This window comes from Gorilla gorilla, chromosome 1, assembly GCF_029281585.2.
Source record: "Gorilla gorilla gorilla isolate KB3781 chromosome 1, NHGRI_mGorGor1-v2.1_pri, whole genome shotgun sequence".
NCBI lineage: Eukaryota > Metazoa > Chordata > Mammalia > Primates > Hominidae > Gorilla > Gorilla gorilla.
Genome location: NC_073224.2, coordinates 127,693,896 through 127,717,047, shown reverse-complemented (window position 1 = coordinate 127,717,047; position 23,152 = coordinate 127,693,896). Strand labels below are relative to the sequence as shown.

The following is a 23,152-nucleotide window of genomic DNA, read 5'->3' as shown; positions in this document are numbered from 1 at the left end:
CTGTTTTATTCATAGGTTGCACACATGACGAAAAGTGAAATGCATTTGCATGACACAGCATTCATAGGTCCGGCACTTTTGTTTCTGGACCAGTATTTTAACAGCTTTATTGATGAATATATTGTACTTTGGATTGCCCTGGTAGGTATTGTACTAAGTCTTATTTCATGGTTTGAGGGTTTGAAGGTTGCTTGTTTTCTTATTTTGATGACCCAGTCATGAAAGATGGTTCATATAATTGTAATGATTTGGAATGTCAGAAATCCACATAAATGGGGCTGTGTGAGAGTTCTGTGGCTTTATATTTGAGCCTTTTATTTTTTGCATTAATCTTACTAGTCCTGCCTACATCGGGCAGGGCTCATAAATTGCAAATTTCTGACTGAGTAGAAAAGCATGAATCAGCATACTACACCCTGTGGGCCCATAGCCTGTTTTGGTAAATACAGTTTTATTGGAACAGAGCTATGGCCACTCATTTATATATTGTCTGTGGCTGGTTTCATGGTACAATGGCAGAGTTAAGCAACTGTGACAAAGACAATAAGGCCCATAAAGCTTAAAATATTTGCCATCTGTCTCTCTAACAAAGAGTTTGTATGTGAAGGAAAGATTGCAAGGAAATTGAATTATTTTATGGAATGGGAGGTGAATCTGTAGAGAGAACAGAGTCCAGTCCTCTTTACTTTCAGGAAGCTTAGGGAGAGCCTAAACAGGTGCTGAGAATGTCTCTTTTCTTTCCAGGTTTTCTCTTTCTTTGATTTGATCCGCTACTGTGTCAGTGTTTGCAATCAGATTGCGTCTCACCTGCACATACATGTCTTCAGAATCAAGGTCTCTACAGCTCATTCTAATCATCATTAATGATGTAATTGGTATATAGGAACATCATGTTTTCTGCAGGAAAGAAACTGAACATATTAAGGAGAATGGGGGTGGATAAGAACAAATATAATTTATAATAATGAATGTTGTATAACTTTTATTCTTTATTGTTGGTAACACTCCCTAACTATCCTGTGTGAGAATGGGAATTTCAAGTCCCATCTTGTAAATTGTATATGTTGTCATGCAGGGTTTGGGCCAAGAAAGCATGCAGAAAAAAATGCCATGTGATTGTAATTATCCTGGATTCAGAATAATACTGTGATGGGGAGCCAGATCCGCAGTGCTGGAGAGTTCTAATGTTGACTGTTTGCAGGCCAAAAGATGATTGCTTTATAATTTTAACAAATCATTGTCTTTTAGTAACATCCTTGTTTAGTGTCTTCTCAAGCTTTCTTTACTAAGGAATTCAGCTTGTGACACAGATACATCCCACTAGCTTGTGAGGTGGAACTAGTAATAAAGACCTTGAATTTGGATTGAAAGGTTTCCTATCTTTACATTGTTGAGGAAGTCCTTTTTTTTTTTAATTGCTCAAGAAATGATTCTCTCACAGGCTTGGGAAATCCTGTTAGCATGCAGAATAATGTGGTAACTTTGTCAATTTCCCATTTTATTTTTTTAAATAAATATATGATCTGAAAGCCAACTTTTTCTCAGTTTTACTCAGTGGAAAGATAAACTAAGTTTTAATGTTATTTTTTTAAATTTAAGCAAAATTTATTTCTGTTCTTTAATAAATAAGAAAATGTGGTCCACTGCATTGTTGTGATGTGTCTTGTGACATTTCTATTTTGTAGAAACTTTAAAAAGGAGAACTATGTTCATTTTTCCTGTCAATGGTTTTTTTGTGTTGTAGTTGTCACCTGTGTGATTATCAGTCATTTAGAAATCTCAAACCCTTCCCCTAAATTTTCAGCAAGTGCCTGGGCCTCTCTAAGGGGTCACTTTGTACTCTCCTTTTCTGGCAGTCTCCTCTTTGGTATCTGTACTGTCGTTTGAAATGGGAACCAGATATGTTTCCACTTTATACAGATAATTCAGTTGCTTGAAGAAGAGGGACACAGGAGAAAAGATTTAAACTATTGGCTAAAATGAGGTGTCTTATTATTGATTTTCATCTATATCCTGTCCCATAATCAGGAATAAACAGTAGCTACACTGTCTTGTATGGCAGCCAGAGCGCTGCTTGCTTGCACTTTTAATGATTCCATCAATACCATGTAGATTGAATTAGCAAGGAGAAGTAAACCTTTCATTTCTTTGCCAGACTATATTGGGAAATGAAAATCCGTCATTACTTTTCCTTGCTAGCAATTGTTCCAATATCTGGGATAAAGAAATACATACAGGAAAATGTTAGGGCAGACCCAAGTATTAAAAGCTAGGACAGAGCAGGACAAAGGAGGAAGGATAATTCTACTTGTTTGGCAAAGTTACATCAGTTGTCTTACTGACACATCAGGTACTATCTATAGTGGAAATTGAGGCCTGGAGAGGTTAAATGGCATGCCGGTGTCACTTGCTATTTTTCAGAACAAAAATTAGAATCCAGATCTGAATCCTGGTGCAGTGTTCTCTCCTATGCTATACTGGGCTTTAGTTGGCTAAAGTTCTGAAGCAAGATGTTAAGGGCTAATTGAAATGTGTTTATTTTCCTAGATTCTTTTTCAGCATAGATGGAATCTGAAAAGCACTCAGATATTTAGTGTGTGCTTCCTTCAGCCCTAAATACAGCATTAGCATCAAATCAAGGGTACATTTGTAATAAACCTCAGCAAACCTTACCTGAAGAACCTTTTAAGAAAGTACAGATTTCCAGGTCCTATCACTAGAGATGATTTGGTATATTTGTGATGAGGCATAAGAGGATATTTTCACAAGGTTCTCAGGATTCCAGTTCCTGTTCTGAAACCTTTGGAGGTACAACTGTATTTAGGCACCACTGCCATAAACTACCAAAAAAAAAATGTAATTCCTAGAAGCTGTGAAGAATAGTAGTGTAGCTAAGCACGGTGTGTGGACAGTGGGACATCTGCCACCTGCAGTAGGTCTCTGCACTCCCAAAAGCAAATTACATTGGCTTGAACTTCAGTATGCCCGGTTCCACCCTCCAGAAACTTTTGTGTTCTTTGTATAGAATTTAGGAACTTCTGAGGGCCACAAATACACACATTAAAAAAGGTAGAATTTTTGAAGATAAGATTCTTCTAAAAGAGCTTCCCAATGCTTGAGTAGAAAGTATCAGTAGAGGTATCAAGGGAGGAGAGACTAGGTGACCACTAAACTCCTTCAGACTCTTAAAATTACGATTCTTTTCTTAAAGGGGAAGAACGTCAGTGCAGCGATCCCTTCACCTTTAGCTAAAGAATTGGACTGTGCTGCTCAAAATAAAGATCAGTTGGAGATAGGGTGTCCAAGACTGAAGGTAAAGGACTAGTGCAAACTGAAAGTGATGGGGAAACAGACCTACTTATGGAAGCCACGTAGTGTTCTTCACACGCTGCTGTTGACTGAAATTCCTATCCTCAAATTACTCTAGACTGAAGCTGCTTCCCTTCAGTGAGCAGCCTCTCCTCCCAGGATTCTGGAAAGCACACCTGACTCCAAACCAAGGACTTAGATGCCCTGTGTCCAGTGCTGCTGCTGCTTTTACCAGTATCTCTTACCCTTCCTGTTAGAAGAAGTAGAGCTGCTGCCCCCCATGATTCTATCACTCCAAACATATGCCCATGGCCAGGTCTTCCACTTATAGTCCACTTGATTGTCATATTCATTGCCTTATTTTCCTCGTTCTCCACCCATAGTAAAAGCCAAAGACACATATAAAAATAAGATTTTCCTCTTTACTCTCATCCTTACATGTCCACAGACTTCATGTAGAGAGGCTGAGCCTTTCGACCACAAAGTGTGTTCTGTGTTGAAGATGTTATAATGATGGGAGAGGGCAGTTGCAGCAGCTTCTAACCAAGTGTCTACAACACATGTACTACTGTTTCCTACCTGTGTCACCTCTGCAAAAAATGGAGCTCTGAGCCCAGTTATGTGAGCATGGTGTCAGAGCCCTCCAAAGTCCTGAGAAATCAATACCAGGGATCCAAATCTCAGACACCAGTTTGAAGCAATACCTGGATACCAAGACTCAGAGTGAGGATATGGATTTTGGGGGCTGACAGTTTTGCTGATCCTGCCACACTGGCAGGGGCTGAAGTCCAGAAATGGTGTGTAGCTCTAGTCATTCTTATTCACCACAGCTCTTATTTCACAGTTTTTTCCCTTGGTTTCTTCTGTTTCTTCTGTTCCTCATATTCAAGTATTTTCTGTTGGAAATAGCCTGTGGGTTCAAATACAGGTGTTAGAGGCATCTGATCTGGTCAGGCAGATTATAATGAGCTCAGGAATAAGGATCAGAAATATCCTGTCTGCTCCCCATACTCCCATCCCTGCCAGGATGTCTCTGGCCTCACAGGCTTCTAGGGATCCAGACATTCAGTTTTGTCCAAAAAGGAGCCCATAAACAGAGGATACTTAGCAGGAATTAGCTCTAGACTAAAACAGAGGAAAGGGCTCAGTCCTGTTGGCTAATGGGTAAACCAACTTCCACAAAATGGCAGCCCATTAGACATTTTCTTAGGTTTCAGGTTATGTCATTTCAACTCCACTAATGAAAGTCTACCTACAGCTATTTTGTGGGTTTCTAAAGAGAAGTAGTCTTTCTTTCCCCTCCTCTTTATTCTAGAGGTAACCCTCTATGGGCTTAGACCGTTGGGGACTGTTACTGTACCTGCAGGAGGATTCTTGCTCTTCTCGGCTTCCTGGATGAAAAGTGAGAAGAGCTGTGTCTTCACAAACTTCTTCACAAATCGGCGGTTGGTCTTGGAGGTCAGAGCCTTACAGAAGGATCTTTCTTGGAAGTGGCCTTGCCCATTTGCCTCCCGCTTGATATAGGAAGCATAATGGCCCACAATCTTGACAAAGAACTGCACAAAGGGGCCTGAAACATGCTCGTTGATTTGTTCTGCAGCTGCAGGAGATATAAAGGCCATCTCAGAGGGTAGCAGAAGAATGAAATTACCCAAACTCACCTTCAAGAATGGCTTTCTTGCAGGCGGAAAGCTCCTGGGGAAAGCCATAGGGTAGGGTTCATAATTACTGACTGAGATGGGAATCTGGGTATGAGTTCTCTGCCATTGCTTAGGAAGAATACAATCCCAAATTCAGACTTGCCCTAGGTTCTAGGCCTCTAGGGCTGGTCTAGGACTACTGAGTGAGTTCATTTTAGTTCTGGAAGGGAATGATTGAGAAGCATGCCCTTGCACTGCCTGGAGAGACCCAAAATAAGAGTAAGGACTTACTCTTTAACTCATTGATCCCCTGACCAAGAGAGTATAAGATGTCATCCTGAAGCTTCGGTGGCAGGATGTCTTTTTCATCACCAACCTAGAAGAGGACAGAGCTCCGAGGTCAAGCAGGAAGGAAGTGTGGAGTGAAGGTGGTTGGCAGAAAAGCAGAAGGAGGGCATGAATTCTACACCCCCACTCCACCCGCAAATAGCCACATAGGACAGAAACAACAGAAGCTGTTTCTTGGCCTTTAGTTTGACTCTAGACATTAGCAAGGGATCCTCTCCATCCTGGTGGTACTTGATTTATATCCCTTGCTTAAAAGGCACTATCACTGATTGTCTTATAGTGAAGTCATCTGTGTTTATGTCCATGGGCTCCTTGAGAGAGATGTGGTCTTTTTAGCACAGATTCTCACTCAACAAAGAACTTAAATGTTTGTTTAAATAAGTGGAACATGGATGAAACTAGAGTGGTAGAGTTGGTGATAGGCCTGCAGGGGATCTGAACCCAGACACTTACCGACATTAAGAAGGTTCCTTCACAAAGATTGACCAGCAGGACCTGAAATAAACATAGACTGGCTTTCTCTGGTCCTCTTTCTTCATAGACCCCCAGAGGATTTACCGTCTTGATTTCTGCCTGTGGCTGTATCTTTCAGCCCAGGTAGCAACAAAATCAATATCTTCAGTTCTCATTTCCTATCTAGCATTCTCCTTTCTCACCATTCCCCTCTGGAAATCTCAGTTCCCTTCCTGAGGAAAGGGTGTGGGTGTTTGTAGGAAGGGACAAGGAGAAAGAGCTAAGGTAGAAGGGAAATACAAGATGGAGAAATCACAGCCAGTCACTCCCTTAATAAAACATTGACTGCAGAAATTGCTTCTACATGGAGCATTTAGTACATTGTTCACATAAGTGCTTTACACGTTTGATCTCAAGCAACAGTCCCGTGAGGCAGATACAATCTCCATTTTGAAGATGAGGAAACAGACCCAAAGAAGCTGCCCGAGGTCATACTATGCTGCTAATAAGAGAACCAATTTTTTTCCAAGCCTAGACTGATATTCTTGAGATTGCATTCCTCTCTCTACAATTCCCCTTCAACTCCCTGCTCCCTAGAACAGAGACCAATATCTTTTTATTTTTTTCATGCTTGCAACAACTTATGTACAATTTTCTATTAGAAAAACTCCTGCCTCTCGTGGTGGCTCACGCCTGTAATCCCAGCACTTTGGGAGGCCGAGGCGGGTGGATCACGAGGTCAGGAGATCAAGACCATCCTGGCTAACACGGTGAAACCCTGTCTCTACTAAAAACGCAAAAAATCAGCTGGGTGTGGTGGCGGGCACCTGTAGTCCCAGCTACTCCAGAGGCTGAGGCAGGAGAATGGCGTGAACCCGGGAGGCGGAGCTTGCAGTGAGCCGAGATCGCGCCACTGCACTCCAGCCTGGGCGACACACCGAGACTCTGTCTCAGAAAAAAACAAAAAAACAAAAAAAAACTACCTCACAGCTTTGGGCCTTCCAGCAGGAAACAGCAAAGGAAGAAAATGAGCCCAGGGTCAACAGGAAGAGGAAAGGAAAGGAAGTGAGGAGACCATGTGTCTACAGTCCTCAAGTGAGATAAGCACTGGGCTGGAACTTGGGGGACCTGAGTTTTAGCACTGGCCCCATCACTGCCCAGGGAGCCTTCAGTCTAGACCAGAGATTACAGATAGGCATCCTGCTGGCTGATTCCAACCAGCAGATCTGTTTCTTTGATCTTCACAGTATTTTTAAGTAATTGATTTGGTTTCCAATATTTAAACTGGACTATCTCACATAAAGTTTGGATTTGGGGCTTCTCCTGAAAAGTCAGGAGATCTAACACTGGGTCCACATTTCTAAAGGACAACACTCGGATGGAACTGAGTAGCAGTTGCCTGCTTTAGGCAGGGCATGTTCCCACCAGTTTACCGTAATTTCCCAAATCATGTATTGGTCATTTAAATGCCCGCTGGGCCTCTCTTTTCCGTTTGTGACCCTTGGTCTTGATAGAGAGAATGATCCCTCCATTGTCCCTTCTTCCAAATACAAGGAGAGAGTGGAAAGTATGCCAAAAAATAGAGCATGCACTGTAATTATCTGTCATCAGGGGAGAAAAGTTGAACTAGTCCAGGCCTGAAACCACTTGTATACATAGGCTCAGATGCCTTCATGAAGGGAAGACTGTTCCTTTGAGGGATTTGGGGGAGAGAGTGTGTATAAATAATTTGTTTTTCAAGATTGTTCCCAGAAATCTTTCCAGTATTTGGGCATATTATTGTCTGTGGAGTAATCCCTTACCAAAAGCCAGAGTCTGACTGGCCATCAGGAGAGGAGCCACGGCTTCCAGGGAGCTGGAGCTGCAGAGTCAAGAAGTTTCATAATTTCTGGGGTTGGAACATTTAAATGTTTATTGCTAAACATGGGGCTAATACTCTGTCCCAGTTAGTCACAAGGCTAAAGCTGGTTCAAAGGGCATGTGTACTCAGCAGTTCTAAGGAAGGATGAGGGGGCCGGTGGAGCAAAGAAGGGAAACACAGCCTTCTTCTTTACTTTGCAGCAATGGTTTCTATAGGAGGGGATTTGGTTTTATCTGTGCTAGGTTCCACTGTTGTCTATGTGGCCTTGGATAAGTCTCTGGAGCTCAGTTATCTCTTGGAGTGAGTCAATGGTTATGGCCAGGGCAGACATTCCCAAGTCCCTCTTCTGGCTTGAGATATAGTAACATACTATCTTTTGAAAGTCCCTACTGACAACTCTAAGGCACACGTTTTGAGTTATTTTTCCAACAGTGGGGATAGATTTATGCTTTTAATGCCCATTTTCACAACTGAATTCTCTGGTGTGTCTGGTGCACTGCCAAGATGTAAGAAGCTAACAAAATCAAAGAGGATTCAGACCTATATCCTCATTAGCCACCTTAGCTCTGTGCTACTCAGAAAGATGACTTGCTGCAAAAATCTGCATTTTTAAGACTCATAGTTTGCCAGAGGGCCATGTTAGCTCAATTCCAAGGAATTCAAATACATTCCAGTGGGGTGTGTGTTGTATAGACCAGCTGTGTCATACATTTGGATGAGATGGGACACCCCGAAGACTGCTCATTAGGGCCAGCTGGCATAGAACAGTCTGCTCACCCCTGAATAAGCTATCCACTGCCCCTTATGCCTAAAGGGGAATCCTTCAGAAGGGAGCCTGCATTTATTGAGCATCACCTGTGTGTCGGGTGCCAGGTTAGGAGCTCTAGGCAGGTAGTTTCCCCCAGAATCCTTAGGAAGTGAACACTGTTATCCCCATTTTAGAGATGAGAAAGCTCAGGCTTAAAGAGGTAAGGTAACTTGCCCCTAATCACACAGCTGTAAGCAGCAGAGCTGGGATCTGAATCCCACTCTACCTGGCTCCAAATCATGCACTCTTCTTGCCACATCATACCTCTTCCATAGGGCTGTCCATGACCTCCTGCTGGAAGCGCATTTGTACTCCAACCATGAAGGGGGTGGGGCAGCAGACGGTGGCCAGAAGGCTCTCAGGGACAACAGGGATGTAGGTGTGCGCCCAGCTGAAGGGGTAGAGCAGTGCGGCAGCAGCATGGATGCACTGAGACAGGGTGCTGGGACAGAGCACAGAGGATGAGAGTCAGGGGGCCCCTGCACCACCATGCTACACACCCCTCATCGCCCACCACCAACAGCAGCTAGAGCAGTGCTGCCCATGCCCATGGCAGAAAGGCAAGTCTGGGGGCCATGCTGGTCACAGATCTTGAACGTACATTGCTGGGAGGGAGGAACAGAAACTAGAGAGTCTGAGGCTTCACTATCAAGAAGGGGCCTTGATTTGACCCTTCTTTTCCCAGTTAGTCTTCTCAACTTACTACTGGCCAAAAATAAAAGTGACTCTGAAGAGAAGAGGGAAGAAGAGTTGCTTTCATTCAAGGAGATAATTGATTGAGCCCCTAGCCTGTGCTCACAACTGTGAGCATACCTCACAGATGTGGATACCAGGAAGAGTAAGACACTGACCCTGCTTTTAAGGAATTCACAGTGTAGTTAAGAGACAAACATGTAAACAAGCACTGGAGGCTCAGCCGAGAGGCAAAGCCTTTTTACCTCGCTATGTCTATCCACCCTCATCCCCAGCCTTTGCCCCCACACAGCCCCCTCTGGGCACACTCGAGGTTATTAAAGATTACCAGGTTGCTGCCTGAGTAGCTTGGGAAATTCCCAGGTTCTAGGAACCTCTGCCCAGCAATTCCTACACGGAAAGTCCCACAAAGGTGCCTCCTCAAGACTTTCCAGTGAAGCATTTCTCGTCACTCCTGCCCAAGTCACAACTTGGACCCTACTCCTCTGGCCACCACATACACACAGTCCCACTCTCTGTCTTTCTCTTTTATCCCCTGGCTTTCATGGCTCTTCTTTACTCCAGCCAAATTGCCTCAAAGTCAAGGCCAATAAAAGCACAGATGCGGGAATCCTTGTTTCAGTTCTGGGTTTCAAGCTGGCACTTCCTGAATTAGCAAAATTGAGTCTCTGAGAGGCTAGCTGACTGGAAGTCCCCTCCCTGTCTGAGCTTCAGGGAGCTGAAAAACTCAGTGTGGGAAGGAAGTGGGGAGTGGTGGGATTTCCCTGAAGAAAGTAAACGTCTGAGAGGTGAATCCTGCCAACCTCCACTTCCCAAACACTGATCTGAGGAGGAAAGGCAGAATCCCAGCTCTAGCCACACAGGAACTTCTGGTTTCCATTCAAGGCTGGGAGTGAAAGAGCTATTTCCAAAGCAAAAGATGATGCCACTCCCTTCAAGGATTACCTACAACTAGTTCCTTTTTGGTTATCACCCATTTTTACAGAATCTTCAACAGAGACCCTACTGCTTGCCCAAGTTTCCTTTCCTCTGAAACCCATGACATTCACCTGCCCCTCTGACTTCTGTTGAGTCCCTAACATCCTTTTCTTCTTCCCTAAAAGATAAAAGCAGGGTTGTCAACCTAAAATCACTGGTTTTCTCCCTCCCCAGATATGAATAGAAGGTCCACCCCTACCCCTACTGTTTTATGACTTTTTTCATTCTCCATTCTATTACATCTCCCTATGTCCTTCTCAGATCTGAAGCCCCTAAGAGGTAGAGACCATGGCACAATAGTACCCTGCTTCCACTACACACAGGGATATACTCAACTGTGAACTTAAGAACAGAAGCTAGCACTCAGCAATATGTGCTCAGCAGGGTGTTAGGTACCTAATGTGCATTATTTCATTTAATCCTCACCACAACCTTATGAGGTAATCACAATCATTATTTCCATTTTCAAGAAGTTAACAAACTAACTTAATGGGAACCTCATAGCTAAAGGTAGAAGAACTGGATTTAAACCTCCTAATTCTGCTGATTTCAATCCCTGTGCTTTCAACCACTATGTAATTCCGCATCCCCTTCAGGTGAAGGACCTTGTCCTGTTTGTATCTTCCCAATGCTTGGCATCTGGCAACCAGTTGACACACAATAAATGTTTGTTGAATGAGTATCTACCTCCTGCCCTGTTCTCCACCCTCCCTCAGCCTTGCAAGGGCAGAATCATGTCTGCATCCACCCTAACTGGTCCCACCCGGGCTGTCCCAGGAATACTTCCTGTCCTTCCCCAAGCTAAGTCAGGAGCATTCCTCAGGCCCAGGCAGCAGTCCTGTGTGGAGGAAGAGGCAGTGGGGGTGGTTCAAAACAGCTGTTTCTCTTGGTTTAAAGAACAAGGAGCTAGAAACAGGAGGGTGGGCGCATGGACCCTACAGCCCATTTTCCTTGGATAACCTCCAGTCTGTTCCCTTGAACCCAGGGATGCTGGGCAGTTCAGGTGAGCCGTTCAGGGGCTGGGCCCACCTGAGACCTTCCGCCAGGAAGATGATTTTTCTCTCCAGCACGGCAGAGGCAAAGATCTGAAGTATCTGTTCAAAACTGAGACAGTGCAATAGAGAACTAAAATCCACATGTTCTAGGTGGGAGTCCAGGGGCCGTGTCAGTGAAATGAACTGTGGGGAAACCAGAGAGAGAGAAGGTGTCACTACACTGCAAGATCATGCAGACCCCGAGGTGCTGGGCCTCTACCAGCCTCTATTCCTTCTGCCCCCAGGAGTGAATCTGGCCCTGTCTCTCTGTCCCCCTGCTAATTGGCTGGAGGACAGCACTGATGTGATCTTGAGTATGGCCCATAATGTCCTGCACCCTCCCTCACTCGCCTCCCCGAGCATATGCCCCTCTCTCACTGTGCTTCACCACATGGGCTTCTGTTCCTTGAGCAATCCCATCTTTCCTGCCTGCAGCCTTCACAGTGAGGGCCCTCCTCCTGCACTGCTCTGCTCCCTTCATTCTTACCCTCTTTCAGGTCACAGAGGCCCCCTCTTGGCCATGTGATACTTTCCCATCTTCTTCTTACGTAGCACCCTGTTTTGTTTTTTTTTCTTTCATCACAGTTACATAATTTCTAATTCAACATGCACTGGTGTGTTTATTTAACATCTATTCTCCCCACTGGACTTACAGCTCCAAAAGGTCAGGGACCACATTCATTTTGGTCACCACTGTATTCCCAGAAAATAGTATAGCTTGGCACACAGCAAGCATTAAGCACTTATTTTTTGAGAAAGTGAAAATTTCTAGCCTCTCTTCTTATTTTCCTGTGGGGAAGCCAAGGTTCAAAGGGGCACACAGACTATTCAGAGTTCCAGAGGACAGGACTGGAATTCTTAGAACAGTGTTCTACCTGCTGCCTCAGTGTGCTTGGTGCCTTAAAACAATAGCATTCCCCTGTGCATGGGTGGAGACTCGGAGGTGGGGATGGATGATAAGAAATGGACAGATGGACGCTGTAAGGTAGAGACAGGACAAACAAAGGAGAGTGGAAGGGGGGTAGGGGCAAGTGGCAGTCTGAGGGCTGAGGGAAAAGTCCTTTATAGCACCAGAAGCCTCAACTTACATGGTTTATTTATTATAAATAAAAGTCTTGGTGGCTTGAGCAGTAACTAGGTGCTTGTGGGTATCAAGTTAGAAGGATCAGAAAATCTGGGTTTGATTTCATCTTTGTCCATTCTAACCAAGTCCCAGTCCCCATCTGGCTCAGTTTCTCTGTACTTTAACCTGGTTAATGGAAGAACAGTGGTGAGAGGTGCCACAGATGCCTACCCTCTCCAGCTAGGGAAGGTCTCACCCATTTTGCTAACCCACCTCAGTGCCTGAGTCGGGGATGAAGCTCTTAAGAGTGACAGTCTTCCCAGGAGCAGGGAAGGCTGCCTCTCGGAGGCCCTGCATGAATGGGTAGATGACAGCCATGGAGATCTGATGTCTCTTCTCCACTTCATCCAGGATCTGCAGGGAAAAGAACCACAGGAGGCACGGCTCAAAGGGACACTACCAGGCAGGTGGAAGAGACTCTACTTGCCCCTGAGCGTCATAATGTTCTCATACTGGTTCAGCTGATCCTCATGTATCTTCTAGGGCCCTCCACGAACTGGTCCTCTCCCTCCCTGGCAGAGGCTGGGCTCATGCTAAATAATCTGCAGTTTATCTCCCACATAAGACCTGCCTTCTTCCAGCTTCCTTTTTATTATCTCTCTACAAATCCATATTCTTCCCCTCTCCTAACACCAACATAAAAGCACCTCCCTGGGAAGTCATCCTGGAGTAAACTCATCACCCATGATGGTACCATGTCCACTCATGCTGGTTGGAGCAGGAGGCTAGAAGCCTAAGCCTCTTGGTACCACTCTGTCCTCCAACTCCCACTGTAGATTCCTGAGGTCAGAGACTGCCTCCATCCCTAGGAGCACTGCACAAAGGAATGCTCTGCCCAAGCAAAAGCTGACAGAGTTTCCTCCCCTCCTCCTCCAAAGGTCCTGCTGGGGTCAGAGCATAATGAAGTCCTTTCTGGTCACCAGCGGATGGCATGGCCCCCATGGATTCTGCTCAAATTCTGTCTCAGATGCACTGGCACTCAAATTAGCTCCAAGAGAAGTCCTGGGGACCTCAACTGTTCTTCTACCCTTGAAGGAGTCAGAATGGGTCTTATAACTCCTTCATATTTGTTTAGTGCTCTGCCTTTTATAAAGAGTCTTCTCATATATCACCTCATTTAAGCCTCACGCCACCCAGTGAGATAGGAAGGTGAGATTATTATATCCATTCGACGGATGAGGAAATTGAAACTCAGGGCAGAAGTTTCTTCCGCTTGTCCTACTTCAACTACTTTCTTACTTGGCTAGAGTGGGAACAGTAGCTGTCTCTGCAAGAGGTCCAGTCCCCTAGATTCAATTTCCACTTTTCCCTTACGTCAAGTGCATGCCCCTTTGCCTCAGTTTTCCCAAGTGTGCTTTAATGCTGACTCTGGCTATGGGAGAAGAGCTCCACTAAGAGCTTAGTTGCACAGGCAGGGTTGGCAGCCAGAGACAGCCTGGAATATGGGCAGGACAAACAGGCCCTGAGGAATCCTGTTCTATCCCTACCTTGGAGAACAAGCCGAAGCAGCCGATGCAGCTGATGATGCAGTACACTTTGGGAAGGCGAGGGCCAGGGCCGGCAGGCTGGGGAGGGACAGAGAGGCTCCTTCAGTGCTGCAGCCTCCCCAAGGGCTTCTCCCAACTGGGTATGAAGGAGCACAAGGCTGATGGCTGGGGAGGGGGATTTATGGGGAATGGTGGGTGCAGCAGGGAGGTCAGAATGGCCACCAGCATCAAAAGAAGAAATCCTTGAGGGTACTGGGTGAGTTGGTGGGCAAGCGCTGCCACCTTCAGTGCCAGCACAATCTGGGGTCAGCAAAGAGGGGTAGCAAGTGTGCCTTAGAGATGAAGAAATGGCTAAGGAGGAAAGCACTGTAAAGGTGACTTGGGGAATCCTCCTGAGACCTAAGATTTGAAACTAATTGTCCAAGTCCCAGCCTCTGCTCTGGGAGGCTCCAGGGGCCGAGGTAAGCAGGCCTGGATAGAGCAGGCAGGGAGAGGAGTTAGTTGTATTGAAAGCCGGAGAGAGCACAGACCAGAGCCTGACCAGCAGGGGGAGAAGGGGCATCAGGTCCTCGTGCTTGTGGGGCTGCAGAGGGAGCACTAGCATGGCAGCAGGTCCTGGGCTGTGCTTTTTCTACAACCAGTGCTGCCAATAAGCCTGGAGTTTTGCAGCTCAGGCTTGAGCAAGCCCAGCCATGGAGCTGAGCAGACTGCAGAAAGGAAGGGGCAGTTCTGAGCTGCACAGACCAAGAGGCGCCTGCAGTATCCAATCTTTCTGCTCCCATCCACATTGGTCAGAACGAAGGAGAAGGTCTCCCTAAGAAAGAGCAGACAAGGCTTGATTTGTATTGCTCACTGAATTCTAAAACAGGAAAGTGGTCAGCACTAGAGGGTGGAGAGGAGGGCAAAGGGGAGTTGCTGATTAATCATAGGAGTAAGGGCTCACTGGTGTCAGGCCCTAAACACATCATCTCATCTAATTGTCAAAACAACTCTTTGAGGTAGGTTCAGTAATTATCCCCACTTTAAAGATGAAGGAACTGAGGCCAGAGGGTGCTTCTTGTTCAAGGTCACTCAACTCATAAATAGTGAAGTCAAAGCTCAAGCAGTCAAATTCCAGGGCTCATGCTAGAAGGGCCTTTGCTACATCGCCTTCTTGGAGGCTAACTGCTTTCTGCTAAGTCCAGCTTGAGCCAGTAGCAGAGTTAAAAGCAGCAACTATTGCTTCTAGGACAGGTGGGAGAATCTGGCTCTTTGGACAGAAGTGACTGATCAAACTGATAGCTCATATTCTTGGCCTTGAGGGACCCCAGGCCAGATGTTTTCAAACAAATCAGTTACACTCCCAGGCCGAAAATCAACAAATGACAGCAGTGAGGGAGGCTACAGGAGCCACAGAACTCACACATGTTCCTTCTCCCCAGATCCAATACCCTTGCCCAGGGCTGAGCAATTACCTGGGATACTCGGTGAGTGATGCCCACTCATTCCCATCTGGGAAGCAGAACAAGGGGATAGCTTTGAGCAGCCGCTCCTCCTCCTCCTGCTGACCCCGAAGCAGGTTCTCCCGCTATAAGGCAAAGGAAAAGACAAGTGGATGTGAAGCTGGGGGCAGAGATAGCAGGAGACAGCTTCAGAGCTGGTGGGCTTCCTTTGAGGCTCTAAAGCAGTCTAGGGATAAGCTTCTCCACTAGCATAGGGGCGAAGGGTGCCTTTGCCCATGACTTTGCACAGTTTGCATTCTGGGTCCAGTTGGAACAACTCCAAAGCTGAAACAGCCCCTCCTGGGTCAACTCTACATAAGCTTGAGTTCGACCTCAGTATTGAGATCTACATAGAAAGGGGACAGGGCCATGCTGAATATAGAAAGGCCCTGAAATGGCCCAGGCCCCTGGGAGGACAACATCAGAGAGGTACCACATCAGAGAAGAGAAGCGGCCAGCTCAGTTGGCACACCTGCTAATGAGAAGGATTCCCAACCCTCTACCTGGTGAAGGATCAGACAAGGAGTCTAATGCTTGGGCTCGGGCAGAGGGCTGTGCCTGCCCACCAGTTACAAGGCTGCCCTACTCTTTCCTTCCCACACATCCCAGAGAGGGGATTCATTCTAGGAGTTCTGGCAGAAGGTAAGCTTGTCTGCAGAGAAGGGTGACTGAAAATGGGATTTGGAGGACCTATCAGGTCCCCTAAAAGGCAAAATGTCTAGCCTAGTTTCCCTGCTCGGAAGCCTAGGTCAGTCCCTCACAAAGAAGTTAGACCTAGATTCTGTGGGTGATAACAGAGAACTGGGGCTGCGCTAAGAAGGAAATGGAGAGCAGCGAGCTCAGAGCTCAGGGCAGCTCCAGGCTCAAGCCCCGGTAGGGTAGGGAGAAGGAGGTGGAACCCCCACCCCTACCACCTTCCAAACACCCCAGTCCTCTGGCTGGCCCTGCCCCTCCTTCAGTCCTTACCTTGGGAAATTGGTAGGTGATTATAGGCTCGTAATCATCCTCTGAACGCTTCTTTTTGAGAGAAACCACAAGAAGGTATTCAAAGAAGTGCTGCCCCCCAGCAAAGTTGGGCAAAGAGTGCTCCTGGGCCCTTTCTGGTTCCTTTAAAGCTTCCCCTGAATTGTCCTGGGGTGGTCCTGAAACCAAGCCAGAGCCCATTTAGTATAATCTCATTGATCCATTCCTGGAGTGGAGTCTGTGAGAATCCGGGTGACCTCCACACCTCAAGGCCACCTTGCCAATGCTGAGATACCTGGATACCGGCCAGCACCACCAGTCACTCAGGATCAGGGCCAAATGGGCAGTTTCCACACCTGCCCTGGTAGACTTGAAACCATGGGGAGCCAAGCAGAGGAAAGAAACCACTGACACAGAAGCCACGGAAATGTGCTGGAGAGGCCACATGGAGGCCAAGGCCCCAGGGTACCACAGAGACTGCCTAACCTGTCGGGTGCTTCTGGCAGTCCTGGAACAATACGGCCTGAGAGTTTAGTTCATACTAAGTGAATAAGAACAGGCCCAAAGGGCATGTGACTGTGACCACACTAGCCCCACAGAGGGCATGACCAGCTCTTAAAAACCAGCAGAGGAAGCCTCCTGACCCAGTCACATGGGGAACCATGTGGAGGCCGAGATATAAAGGAAGAGGAGGAAGGAGCATTTCAAGGAAGAAACAGTCCCGCCTAAGAGGGTCACCCTAAAAACAAGGAAGTAGGCAGTCCAGTCCTGACCTGCTCGGAGTTGAAGCAGTCGGCGTTGGAAGAGCCTGAACACCCGGCCTACCACTTGTCCTTCCATCTCTGGGCCTTCAGGACAGAGCGGACTCCCCTCTCCCCTAACACAGACAGACCGGTGACAGAAAGCCTGAGAAAGGGGCTGCTTCAGTCTCCAGCCACAACTCTGTGAAGCCAAGCCACGCGCTGTCTTCCAGAGAGGGAATAGAAGTTTCCATCCTGTGCACCCAGTCGTTGAGCAAGAAGGATGTGACGGGACCCAGGAAGGCAGCAGAAGCCAGCACCAACAGAGTCAGCATCCTGGCACTGCAGCGCAGATCTCAGCTCCTCCCAAGAGCCCCAGGGTGTGGCGAGAGAAAAGGTCATGAGCAAACACCTCTGGCTGAAAGTAGCCAGAAAGGCCTGGCTACTTACGGGCTAAGGGTTTTGAATCTGGGCTGCAGATTGTGCAGAGTTAATTTACAACCTTAGAACAGTGGACAATGCTTGATAGTGTCAGACTGTGGGCACTGGAAACTAGCTGGTCTCAGGATAGGGATCCTATACCTCCAACACTTGGATTGCTGACCTTTCACTTATCAACTTGGTCAACGGAAGTCAAAAACCCCAGCAAGGCCACCTGCTGAATTCTAGAACTTCCAGGACTTCCCGACCTACAGCACATGGCCAAACACTCTCTGCAGCCAGGATGCCACTGCCCTCCCCTGATTAAGATAAATAGACTTGGCCTAATAATTATCCAAATAGATTAATTCTTCCAACAAAAGAAAGAGTTCTGAAGTCAATGCCCAATAGCCTTCTTTCCTGATGGTGCAGTAGAGAGCAAAATCCATCTCTAAGCCCAGAGTTCATGATATTTTGGAAATAGCTACAATGGTGAATTTCACCCCCTGGAGAGTTCTGTCACTGGCACTTGTTCCAGGGTTCCAGCAGAGTCCCTCTTCTCAAATAGGAAGCACTGGCTCAGAAGACTGTCCCCAGCTTAAGGTAGGGGACTGATTGCACCAGCAGCCTGAGGGTGATTCCATGGCAGTGGAAAACATCCGGGTGATCTCCACCCAACCCCCACGCCTGCTCAGCCTTCCTCCGGGTCAGGCTAGGTCAGCTGTTCTGCCCAAGCTACAGGCACAGCTGCTAGCCCACTGCTGTGTCTGGAGACTAGGTAAGAGAGAAGGAATAGCAAAAAAATCACCTTGGATTCTCACAGAAACCCCTGAATGAGTAAATACAGGGAAGGCTTTTACCAGGAAGCTGCCTCAAAGGGAAAGCAGGGGGCAAAAGGGTTTGACGCCAGTGTTTGCCACTCCTGCTAAGAATAAGCACCCCTCTGGAAGAGAGTGGGGTGCTAGGATAGGGAAAACAGCTGCTTTGCTCCTAAAAGCTCTAGACCTGGCTTCTGTGGGACTAGAAAAAGCCAGGACTCATGGCCAAACTCATGTACAGTAAAGAAAGATGTTCAAATGCTGTAATGGGTGAGAAGAGCGAACTAGAACACTTGGAGCTGGCACCACACCTTACTTGCAAGCTACACAGACTTGTTGCACAAGCCTTACCACCTGTTTGAGGAGCAAGCATCTTCCTGATACAGATGGGGAAACTGAGGCATAAAGTAATTCAAAGGCTATTAAAATTGACAGGATTTGTTGGGAATGGGGATTAGGAAAGCTCCAAATCCATGCTCCTGCCTTCTGAATGCATTTGACATCAAATACCCCACAGAGGTTTTCAAAGGACATTGAGAAACAGAATCTTATCACTGATCATTCCAGATTCTAACGAAATTATGCCTTTCCCTAAATCCTTTGGGCTGCGTTTTCAGATCATTTTCTTCTGCTTTATCAAGCAAGCCAAGAGAATAGCAAAATTAATAAATCGTTGACAAAAGAAAGTAATTAGACTTTTGGGATGAGGCCCAAGAAATGCAGCAAAAGACTGTTTTCTCCCCTCTTTCAAAAGGTGTTATCCACAGGAGAGAAAAGCGTAAGAGAAAACTAACCTCCATCAAACTCATGTTTCATATAAGGCATCTCATTTAATCTCCAGTGCCCTAGAAAGGAATTATTATCCAGAGTTTTAGTTGAGGAGGGAGCCACCCTTTCTAGGGAAGTCAGGAATCTGGTTACACTTGTTCCTCCACCAGAAAGCCTCTCCCACACACACCTGACTGAAGTCCCAGATCTGTCTAGAACATAGGTGAGGGGACCTTCTGGAACCTTGATCTGGGAAGCTGGCCCATCCCTTCCAGCTCAGCTGCTCTCAACCCAGGACCACCACCACATCACTCCTTGTCACCAGGATACACACACACACACACACACACACACACACACACACTCCCTCCTAATACACAACTGTCCTGGGGCCAGAAAGGCAAAGGAGGAAGGGGGAGAATCCCCAGGCAAGTGGAGGATGGTATGGAAGATGAAGAGGGCATATGCTCCTGGCCCTACAAGTGTTAGGCCTCAGTTCTTACAGTTCCTCAGTATCAGGAAGCTCCTCCAGGCACAATCAGGAAGTGCCTAGTGTTGGGGCAGGGGTGGGTGGGAACAACTGGAATGTCTCCTCTGGGCTGCAGGGGGCAGACCCCTTCCATTCACACAGATGTCCCAGGGTCTGGGAAGACCAGGACAGACCAGGCCAGTGCTCTCCAGAGAAGAGAGAATGTCAGCCTCATCCTGCCTTCTGCTCCCACCACTGCATGGTCCCAGGCCTCTGCCCCAAACTGTGGTCTCTGACCTCTCCCTGATGGTGCAGATAGAATGGCCAGATATTGGAGATCTGTGTCTAGAGAGGACACTACAAAGAGGGAAGGAGCAGGGTGTGGCAGGAGGAATGGCAACAGGAGGAAGAGCAGATCACTCAGAGGTCACTGCAGTTCAAAGAAGGGTGCACTGACCTCACTCCCTGAGGTCCCCCCAACTCTGGGGCTTGGGCTAAGAGAGGGGCTCACTTGGCCTCCTGGCATGCCAATGTTGGAAAGCGCAGGTTGTCTGGGAATGGCCCCTGCTCTTTGCTCCTCAGACAGTAGGACCTCTGGGCAAAGTATCTAAGGGTCACGGCTGTTCAGCCATAGGACTGGCTAGTGGTAAGCCACACAAACATTTGCCGAATGAATGAATAAATGAATGAATTTCTAACTGCCCTCCTTCCAACCCCAGGGCTCTGCTAAGAAAGAAAAGAAGGTGCTTCTTTAACTTAGAAGTTGACTTCTAATTTAATCCCCATAATCCTGGACGGGGGAATTATGTCCATTTCACTGTTGCGGGCTGAGGGAAAGGGAAGGGGTGCCCTGTCTGGGCGACACGCTGGAAAGCAGCAGCTGCGCAGGTTCTACCGCCGCTCCGCTGGAGGCCACACTCTGAAGGGCACCTGGCCGAGGGTGGGTGGGGGTGGTAACGTCATCGGGGAGACCTGTGTTTGTGGCCGGTGGCTATCTGCGGGGCAGGGGCAGGGGCGCTGGCTCCGAGGAACTGGGCAAAGACCACGGAGGACTCCCAGGGCGGTGAGGTGGGGCGGGGCGGCGGGCACGCCGGGAGCTGAGGCAGTGCCTCTGGGAGGACACCACAACCGGGGCGCTTTCAGGCACACTGCGGTTGCACCACAAGCTTCCTGGATGGAAGGACACGTGGCCCCGGGGCCCCACAACGGCTTCCTGTGTCCCGCCGCCTCCCCCTCGCCCCCGCAGGCCTGGCCTCGCCGTCCCCGCCCCCACCTGACCCTCTTCCCCTCTCCGCGCGCTCCCTCCCGCTCACCTGCCCCTGCGCAGCCTCCTGAGTCCCCCTCCAACTCCTCCCGGATCTCGACGCCCCGTGCCGCCTTCCACCGGGCCCCAGCCGCCAGCCCTAGCCCCGGCTCCCCGGTGCCCACGCCGTCCCCCCGCGCTCTCCCCGGCCGGCACTAACCCCCATGGCCGCGCTTCAGTCTCAGGCTGGCTCGAAGGCGGCGGCCGAGCCCATCCATGGCCCCTGGAGTGCCCGGCTCCCGCTCCCAGCTCCGCGCTGGCCCCGCCCCCCTATCCTTGACCTCCGCGGGTCCGACACTTTCACTTTCACGCGGGGGGAGGCCTAGGGGACAGGTTCGGGGCGGCGCGGCGCACCTTCCGGACTCCGGCCCAACCCCCGGGCGCACCTGGGCGGGCCCGCTCTGCCCTCGCCCTGGGCAGGGCGGCATGGGGTGGAAGAGGGCGCTCGACGCGCGTCCGGGACTGGGCGGCGCCACCTCGTTCCCACCCTCCGTGGGGCTCCCGGGGAGGCTTGACTTAGCGAACACCCTGCAGTCCGCAAAAGCGCATGTCCTGGCTGAAATCACCGTCTTCCAGGTGGCCCCAAACGAATCCCAAAAGGGGCAGAGTTTTCAGTCCTCACACCTCTCCAACCCCTCCACCTCTCCCTTTGCAACTGCTTTAGCCCTTCGACCATCTCCAGGTCTCTTGCCCTACTTGTCCTCTCACTCTCGGAGTTCCTGAGGAGGAACTGGAGATGCGGATTAGGGACCTGTCGCTGCCTTCCATTCAAACTTGGCCTTGAGCAGACCAGCAAAATGGGGGTAACCCCTGCCATTCCACAGAAATGTGAAAGTTCAGGAATAGAAAACTCTTTGTAGGTTGTTACATAATACAAATTTAAGGGACTGTTATTGTCATAATTGTTGCAGCTGTCCCCTCTCCCTTTCTAATCCTGAATTTCAATGCAGCCTTTCCGCTCCTCCCTTTTCACATCTTCATTGACTTCCAAATACGTCCAGGCTTTAAACTTCAGGTATCAACTATGACATTGTGGGTCTGCTCAGCCCACTTCCTCCTGGGAGATCTGCCCTAGTTCCCCGCTCCCTCTCAGGACATTATCTGTAGGGCTGGGAAGTGCAGAGTCCATCTGGAGTTGCCTGGGTTACAAGGTTTTAGGGTCCTTTTCAGGAGAGGTAGGCAGAGGGAAGAAGGGACTCTGGCAGAAATACGTCTGGAATCTGTGGGCCTGACTCCCAGACCTACAGCCCTCTTTCCATGGCCTCCAGGTGACTCTCCAGTCACCATGGGAGAGCCAGAATTGGGAATCCAGCCCTAGTATTAACTGTCTAGTTTTAGCCCAGAGGTTCTAAAAGTTGACTTTACTCCGGCCGTATGCAATTTTGCACTTAATTACAGTCTGTTTCTGTTCCCTATTCTTTGTGTATCCCCGCACACAAGTACACTTCCCTTCCCCAAGTACCTTTTCTGGGCTGAACCCATGTCTTATGCATCTCTGTGTAAGAACAGTCGTTGCTCATGATAAACTTGTCCAATTGATTGAATATTATTGTGCATTAACTTCCCCAATCTATTTTGTGGTATTCCCAACCAAACTAACTTCCTTTCTTTAAAAACAGATGAGGAAAACTGTGTACATTTGCACCAAAAAGATAAGTACAAGAATGTTCAAGGGAGTCTTATTTGAAACAGACTCACGCTGGAAATAACCTCAAATGTCTAGTAATAGTAAAGTGAGTAAATCGCAGTATATTCACATAATGAAGTACTACATAGCAGTAAAAATAAATAAACCACGGCTGCATGCAATAACATGGCTACATTGCACAAACATCATGTTGAGAAAAGGAAGACAGACACAAAAGAGTACATTATGTAAGATTCCATTTGTATAAAGTTTAAAACAGGTGAAATTAATCTATGGTATGAGAGGTCAGGATGGTGTTACCTTTAGGGAGGAAGGAGGAAATAATGATTGGGAGAATACCATACCGTTTCTTTCTAGGATGCTGATAATGTCCTATTTCTTAACCAGGTGGTAGATACATGGATGTATTCACTATGTGATCGTTCTTTGCAGTGAACACTTAAGCACTTCTCTATATGTATATGAGACTTTAAAAAGATTTTTAAAGTATTCGTTAGGATGTTAGGGTGACGTTAATGAAGGTAATGAAACAGGAAGAAGCTAGTTGAGAATAAAATTAGAAATTATTGGGATGGGAGGAAGTGGAGCTAACTAAGTATAATCTGCATTTTTGAGAAGTGTGGATAATAATAGGAACAAGTTAATTGATCCGTAGTGGAAAATTTGGGTTTAAAGTGATGGGTTAAGATGGCGAACATGAGAGCACATTATGGGTATAGCAATGAGAATTAGCAAGGGTAGACATTTAAAGTATAAGAAAGAGGGTGTGCAGATGGAGCAGCGTCTGAGGGAAGGGGGGGGCGCAATT

The 23,152-nt window shown here is 47.6% G+C and overlaps 2 protein-coding genes across 10 annotated transcripts in view; one reads left to right on the top strand and one right to left on the bottom strand.

Moving 5' to 3' along the window:
- CEPT1 (choline/ethanolamine phosphotransferase 1) overlaps positions 1-1,646 on the top strand; it is a 45,110-nt gene extending 43,464 nt beyond the window's left edge. For all 8 annotated transcript variants that reach the window (XM_055354571.2, XM_063696089.1, XM_063696080.1 and 5 more), the window contains 2 exons: positions 16-141; positions 745-1,646. In XM_055354571.2, the coding sequence (XP_055210546.1) occupies positions 16-141; positions 745-864 (246 nt within the window). In that variant the 3' untranslated portion in view covers positions 865-1,646. The remainder of the gene's footprint in view (positions 1-15; positions 142-744) is intronic.
- A 2,065-nt stretch (positions 1,647-3,711) lies between these two features.
- Positions 3,712-21,158, bottom strand: DENND2D (DENN domain containing 2D). Of its 2 annotated transcripts, none has more exons than XM_004026327.4 (12): positions 20,857-21,158; positions 16,182-16,357; positions 15,189-15,301; positions 14,479-14,548; positions 13,735-13,812; positions 12,461-12,601; positions 11,120-11,268; positions 8,684-8,861; positions 5,751-5,792; positions 5,241-5,325; positions 4,670-4,909; positions 3,712-4,219 (listed from the first exon to the last, which is right to left on the bottom strand). In XM_004026327.4, exons 1-12 carry the CDS (start codon positions 21,122-21,124, stop codon positions 4,143-4,145), a joined length of 1,617 nt encoding a protein of 538 aa, XP_004026376.2. In that variant the 5' UTR covers positions 21,125-21,158; the 3' UTR covers positions 3,712-4,142. The 2 variants fall into 2 exon arrangements, with proteins under 2 accessions (XP_004026376.2, XP_004026375.1); XM_004026326.4 differs by lacking the exon at positions 20,857-21,158 and adding an exon at positions 16,952-17,251.
- Positions 21,159-23,152: the final 1,994 nt, after the last annotated feature.

Bases quoted from the DNA above. Each gene is read 5' to 3' on its own strand.
- DENND2D (XM_004026327.4), bottom strand. From the start codon at position 21,124: ATGCCGCCCTGCCCAGGGCGAGGGCAGAGCGGGCCCGCCCAGGTGCGC. The intron at 13,813-14,478 runs GTCTGTGCAGCT...GTCCCTCCCCAG, and splicing joins GATACTGCAGGCGCCTCTTG to CCTGCCGGCCCTGGCCCTCG. The intron at 11,269-12,460 runs GTGGGTTAGCAA...GTTTCCCCACAG, and splicing joins TCCCCGACTCAGGCACTGAG to TTCATTTCACTGACACGGCC.